This window comes from Cannabis sativa, chromosome X, assembly GCF_029168945.1.
Source record: "Cannabis sativa cultivar Pink pepper isolate KNU-18-1 chromosome X, ASM2916894v1, whole genome shotgun sequence".
In the NCBI taxonomy this organism is placed as follows: Eukaryota; Viridiplantae; Streptophyta; class Magnoliopsida; order Rosales; family Cannabaceae; genus Cannabis; species Cannabis sativa.
In genome coordinates this window covers 20,405,828-20,412,652 of record NC_083610.1, presented here as the reverse complement: position 1 = coordinate 20,412,652, position 6,825 = coordinate 20,405,828, and the positions used below count along the sequence as shown (strand labels likewise).

The 6,825-nt window shown below is 35.8% G+C and overlaps 1 protein-coding gene across 2 annotated transcripts; it reads right to left on the bottom strand.

Annotated features, from left to right (window-relative positions):
* Positions 1-563: 563 nt before the first annotated feature.
* LOC115702946 (E3 ubiquitin-protein ligase MBR2) lies at positions 564-6,445 on the bottom strand. Of its 2 annotated transcripts, none has more exons than XM_030630417.2 (6): positions 5,766-6,445; positions 2,782-4,635; positions 2,071-2,124; positions 1,492-1,590; positions 1,191-1,334; positions 564-1,075 (listed from the first exon to the last, which is right to left on the bottom strand). In XM_030630417.2, exons 2-6 carry the CDS (start codon positions 4,534-4,536, stop codon positions 944-946), a joined length of 2,184 nt encoding a protein of 727 aa, XP_030486277.1. In that variant the 5' UTR covers positions 4,537-4,635; positions 5,766-6,445; the 3' UTR covers positions 564-943. The 2 variants fall into 2 exon arrangements, with proteins under 2 accessions (XP_030486277.1, XP_030486278.1); XM_030630418.2 differs by having other exon boundaries at positions 2,071-2,121; positions 5,766-6,364.
* Positions 6,446-6,825: the final 380 nt, after the last annotated feature.

Sequence of the window (6,825 nt, the reverse complement as noted above, 5' to 3'; positions counted from 1 at the left end):
TTTGAATAATTTATGTAAATTTCCATTAAATCTAATACTATCAGGAAAAAAGTAGCCTAAGACTCATCTATGAAAATAATGAATACGTGTGTGAAAATATAACATGGGATATCATCCAATCAAATTTTCCATTTGTGGTATACATCTAGCAACAAAAAAATCATACATGCATCCAATAAAAGTACCTAAAAAACCATCATATATATGATAAGCTAGCAAAATCGATGAAAACTATTATCAGTGATTATTTCAAGAAATCCTAAACTATTTTTTATGCAACAGAATACAACTTCAATTAGGAGTCAAGAATATTTTTCAATGCTAATTACAACTCCTTAGTCAACCTTCACGTCCAAAATCACATTCCAAAATATTTTTTAAATTTTTTTTTTCACAACCGTATTCCTTATAATTACAATATCATCGCTGTAAATTTTTAAAAAAATTCAAATAGTTTTCAGGATAATGTTGTAAGCATAAGAAATACTCCCATAAAAAAATAAAAAAAAATATTCCAACATATTTTCAGGTGTATAAGTTGAGTAAGAAATTGTAACAAGAAGTTTAGGGTAGCACTCCTCTTTTTCAATTCTCCTGTAACAAAGTCAATCAATAGTGACAAATAAGTAGTAATCATAATAGAAGTTTTCAACGACTTCACAAATATTACTCCAATGTATTCTTATAGTCACCATGATTTAAAATTATACATTGCTAAATCCATTAACCAAATTTAAAGGTTTCTACCAATTTTTTTTTTTTTTGTTCCTTTCCCATACCCCACTATAATCTTTTCCTGAAACCAGGCAGATAAATGTAACTACAACAAGTTTCAAGTGAAAAGTTTCATAAATAGATTATTTTGGGAACCAATTGATAAATGTAGCTATAGAGAAACTTAAAATACTATGATTAAGAGCTTTGGGTGGCTTTCTCCCTTCCTTCACGTTAGCAAGCCTGTTGTTTTACAGATAGGACACAGGTTCTTCTGCATAAGCCATTGTTTGACGCAGTCAGTATGGAAATCATGTCCACAGTCGAGGGCTCCAACATCGTCTCCATCAGCGTATTCCTCCTGTTATAAATAAACTTGAGCTTAAATGAAATGGTTCTAAGAGGAGATCTGGTAATGTATGCATCTTTTCTTCTTTCTATTTCCTTATGATAGGGAACACTTGAAAAACTAGTACCTGGCAGATGCAGCATGGTTCGGGATCTGGTCCGGCTTCTACTGGAATAGGTTCATATTTGCGCTGTTTCATTAACTTCAAAACTATCTCCTCACTCAGTCCTGTGCTAACATCTCCTATGCGTTCCTCCAGAGCCAAAAGTTCCTATTATCCATAAGGACATGTTATGGGAAAAACAAATATCAAAGGCTGCTTCAAAAGGCCAAATTACGGGGAATATGTAAACATAAATATTAAGGAGCTAAGCTATGTTAACATGCCAACTAGTAAAGGCCACTAGAGCAGCTTTGCTTTTATGTACCTCATAGGACATGTTATCAACATCCAAGCGCATATCTCTGTGCCTGTCGTGCATTTCAGCCATACCATGATATACGAATGGGTCAAAGAGCATATAATCCTGGCACATCATCAAAAATTAGTACAAAATTTAACCATACATTCATCATCAAAAATAAAGAAACTATTCAGTCATCAGTCATCCAGCAACAACGCTAGCCTAAGGCCAATATACCGAGCAGATACCTAAAACCAGAAAGTGATGTTTTAAAATTGATTCAACTACTAAAGTAACAATCATATCTCAAATACAAGAAGATGACAAAAATAGAAGTGACATTGTAAACTATTTCACTAAGAATGGCTTTACTGTAAACATTACAGGTCTAAATCTACTAGAGCATATTTGGCACCACATACAGGCTTTAAGGTAATACTAATACATGAGGCATAAATATAAAACTGACAGCCAAAGCCGAGCAAAGTTATTTCAGTAAATAAAGCAAAAAAAAGAATAGCAACAGTATTCCAAAGCAAAGTAAAATCTATTGTCATACTAAATCACTTGGAGCATAAAAATAAAATAGAATAAAAATCTAACCTCAACTTGTAAATTTTCTCCCCGTCGCATAGCATGCAAGACTTGACGAATCTGCTAAATGGTGAATAACATATTTAGTCAGTTCAAGTATTATTAGTCCATTTGCAAAGGTCACTTTGTTTTCCTTTTGTACGAAGGTCACACATATAACAATCACCTTTAGAGCCAAAACAATATCAAAGTAACAAAAAGAAAAATATTACGCCGATATCAGCAACATGCGTGTCAAACTGATCACTCCAAAAAGAATTGTCAATTTCTCTGCTACATAAAATTTGGGCATACAGCATACGTATATAATCATTGTCAAAATTATCTTCTTCCAGAAACTCTTTATCATTTTGATTGTCCCATTGATATATACTTACCCTGTTCGATTATGAACACAAGTAGCTTTGTACCACGAGTAGGCTCCAACCAACAAATCCAACAATCATGAACACAATGCTAATGTAACAAATCCAACATTACCTTCCGTAATTACACAAATATAGAATCAAAAATCAATCACTCTACACAAAAAAACAGCAAGTTTATGCAACTTTCAGGTTTTGTTGAAGACTCAGCTCAACTACAAATTCACTTCTGACTGGAACTTTATCCATTAGGAAACGGTGATTCATGCATTTCTTAACATTTTTAAAAATACAAATAAGAATAAAAAAGTGAAAGAACAATATGAAATAAAGAAAAAAGGAAAATAAACCAAACCTCAGATATGAGTCGACGCCTCCCTTCAATGTCAGCAGATAAAACCCTCAGTGAATTAGAAATATTAAGAACATCTTCACCTTGTCTGTCCCCCATGAATGCTGACCTAAGTAATGAATGGTGACGGTTTTGGCTATTACGCCCAGAGGACATTATTGTGTCCTGTGAAGAAGAGGACGGTCCAGGAGGTGATGGGATAGAAAGACCACTACGACCTCCAGGTTGAGAATCAACGGATGGAAACAGAGACCAAGGTGCAAATTCCAATGTTCTTTGACGGCTTTGTGTTGGTGGAATGTGATGAGGGATCCACGCAGGAGTAGATAATGGAGGACTGCTGGAAGAGGAGACAATCCTTGTAGAAGAAGGAATACCAAGAGAAGTGCTTATGTTTCCAGAGGCCAAACTTGAAAGTGTTGGATCATGAGCTGAATTTCTTATTTCATTTGCAGAAGGAAACATAGGATGCTCTACATTAGGTCTTGGCATGTTTAATACGCTTGATTCTTCTCGTACTTCTGTGCCTCTTTCTCCAAGTGCTAACGAAGTTGGCATGCCTGCCGCTCTTGAATTAGAAGCCCCATTCCAAAGAAAAGGATGTGTACCACTTCCTGCTAATAAAGGGGCATGCACACTGCGAGAATGGTTTTGTGAGGAACCTGAATTGGTTGTTGCTGCTGCAGTTGATCTCAAGTCCAAGGGTGCACTGAATGGGGCAGAACTGTGTTGTGATTGATGAGGAGAGCGCAGACACAACCGCCTGGAGTTTTCTGCAGAGGCTAAATTAAAAAGTAAAGACTCGCGTCGAGATCTACCATTAGACTCACCACCCAAATGTCTTCGAGAAGTATCTGGTATTTCTGTAAAATTTGGAGAAAAAGAATCAGAAGCTATTGTTCCTGAAGTGACTACAGTCCTCGAGTCACTATGATCTGAAGTACTGCCACTAGGAAAAGTACATGACGGTGCAGATAAACGTAAACTGCTAGAAGGACTATAACGAGTGACACCAGTTTGCCATGCAGAATTTTCAGATTGCGGAAAAGAGCTAGAACTCCCGCCAGGACATGACTGGCCCGAAGTACCTTCAAGAGCCTTTCTTTTACAGGATAAACCCCAGTTACCGAGAGTACCTGAACTACTCTCACTTTTTCCCACAATACCACCAGAGTTTCCAGATGAGGTTCCACCAATATCAGATGACACAGTAGTACTAGATGTCTGCTCCATTTCCAGTCTGCTTGACAAGTAGAGATCTGAGCCTAAACTAGCTTCAAACCTCTGATCACCATTACCACTATTGCTAACAAATCCTGCATTTAAATTCATGTTCTGATGGACATGACTAGAGCTAGAACCTTGCAAGAAGGAATGCCCATTTCTTACCTGATCACTACCAAGACTAATGATAGAAGTCTCAGGAAAAAGAACTTCGTCAGACATTGAACCAACTGTGAGTTGAGAACCATAAGAAGATGACCTACCATTTTCGATCTTAATCCCATCATCATTGATCTGATTTCGGAGACCAGATCCAGTAGGCTCACTTGTAGAAGCAAAGTTCTGTACTTCATTATTACCAGCATTGACAAATAACTCACCAGGAGTCGCATAACTGGACCACCGACTTTCTACAGGAGGTATCATGCTATTGGAAGTGGTCTGCTGATTCATACCACTGTGTGAATCTGACCCCTGCCCAACAATATCCACACTTTCTGGAAACAGATTAATGCTTCTCCCTGTTCCTTGCATCAGAATAGGTATGCTCCCCCAAATCAATGTTCAGAACAATGAACAATAATGAAACCTCCTACAGAATTGGTGACCGCAAAAAACACTTCTTGGGCACACCTGAAATCAAAAAAAAAGAAAGAGATACACCCGCTTAGAACAGAAAACTCAAAAAACAAGCACAAAGTTCAAATTTCAAATTTCAAAGTTGAGATATAATTTTCTAAATAATGACACCAAAGTATATATGATATTGTTTTTATTTTAAAAACCAGCTCCTCAGACTCAGAACATGGTACCCTAATTGTATATAAGAGGCTAAAAAGACTAAGAATTCTTCAAAAAGTATAATTGATCATATTATTTCCATCAGCCGGATACCACATTTAAACACACCATGGTTGAAATAGAGAGTGCAAGCAAAAATTATTTCACATTATGCAGTACACAATGCCACACAAAAACCCAAAGAATAGCAGCCTAAAAAAACAATTGGTCATGTGTGAGTGGCGTTTTCTGTCTCCGAAACCTTCCATGTGAAATATTTGCCACATTACTTTTCTAGATAATTCAGAAAACGGAGAAAAAGAAAAAATCAAAGCATAATATGTATAGCAAAACTGAAGCAAACAATTGCAACTCTCACAGTTTCAGCGTTCAGATTTGGCACCAAAATTACCTATTATATCATTGCAAAATTGGGAAGAAGGATACAATGGCGAGTGCAACAAAGGATCTAATACTTAGCATCACATATCAACACAAAAACTTCTTCAACGAAAGATTAGGCAGACATATACAATACTAAAGCATAACTCTGAAATAGAACAAGCTTGTGAAACTGAACACACACACACACACAAGACGAGCAAGTTCCGAAAGAAGAAAAACCGGCAGCGTTATTACTCAACAAATCTACCCATTTTAGAGGTAGATAATCCGATGCCAACAATTCATCCAAACCAAATATAAAGTAACGAAATTGTAGTATAAACCAAACAGCGAATAATTTCCCTTTTACCCAAAAAAAAATTATAGGAAAAAGGAAGTAATGGGTCGAAACCGATCATCAAAATCTCTTAAATTATCACGAAAGGGAAACCAAAACAACCCAAAAATCAAAAATCAAAATTTCTCTGTAGACAAGGAAATGATGGTCAAAAACCCAAAATAAATTAAAAAAATTAAAAAAAAAAATATAATGACTAAATATAGGGTTGATTAACCAACCAACAAAGGAGGAGAAGTACCTGAGAGACTGAAAAAGAGTGAGATCAAAAGCGAAACTACTCGATCAAATTTGGCCCCAAATAAAGGTAACCCATTACTTGTGACCAAGAATCGGAAGCGTTTCTTGAGTTTTCACACTTTCCCTCTCTCTCGATGGTGTCCCTCCCCAGGTTTCAGCTAATCAAATTTCTCATTTCCTGAGCTTGTAAGCAATGGAGAGGATGGGTAGAGAGAGAAAGAGAGAGAGAGGCGAAGCAGAGAAGAGAGAGAGAGAGAAGAGAGTATAGTAATCTCGAATCTAATCTCTGATGTCTGAAGATTTTTGAATGGGTGGGGTTGGGGTGGGGGTTGGGGTTTGGGTTTGGGTCTGAAAAATACTCGGAAGCCATCTCATTGTCCACGTAGCTTGCATGCATCAAAGCTTGGGTCCCACATCGTTTCTTTACTTCCAATAAAACAAACCCTTTCTCCAAAATATATAATTTTGTATTTAATTATAAAATTACTATTAAATAAAATAAAACCCATAGCCATAACCACAACCACCACCAAAAATAAATTAAACAAAATCAAAGATTAGGGTTATTAGGTCATGACTCATGACTCAAAATCTGAGTTAATTACAAAGTTAGCTTTTTGGTTACCATATAAAAAATAATAATAATAATAAGCTATTTTGGGGATTACTATTATGTTTGGAGATTTGACCTTCTTTTTATTTTTTCCAAGCTTTTGTGGCTATAAAGAAGGCTTCTTTTTTGATTATTGGGTGGCTTAGGAGTGCTTGTGGGAAATTTTATTATTTATTCATTATATTTTAAATTTTGAGTTGGGTTGGGTTGGGTGGGTACTCTTGTCTTTCAAATCATATATATATGTTTCATATTTTAATTGGCAAAATGGTATTATTTTGGTAAGGAATAAGGACATCCCAATTACATCTTTCTCATCTCAACTCAAGGCTCAAGCATCTACTTTGTTGATTCCAATAAATACCTATATATGAAAAATAATGGGTTTAAAAATTGTAAATTAGTATATTAAGACTCTCTTACTAAGAGTAAGATATAAAAAGAAGAA

Coding starts and splice junctions, on each gene's coding strand:
- LOC115702946 (XM_030630417.2), bottom strand. CDS start 4,536: ATGCAAGGAACAGGGAGAAGCATTAATCTGTTTCCAGAAAGTGTGGAT. Junction 1,591..2,070: donor GAGAAAATTTACAAGTTGAG/GTTAGATTTTTA, acceptor ATGATGTGCCAG/GATTATATGCTCTTTGACCC. Junction 1,076..1,190: donor AACCATGCTGCATCTGCCAG/GTACTAGTTTTT, acceptor TATTTATAACAG/GAGGAATACGCTGATGGAGA.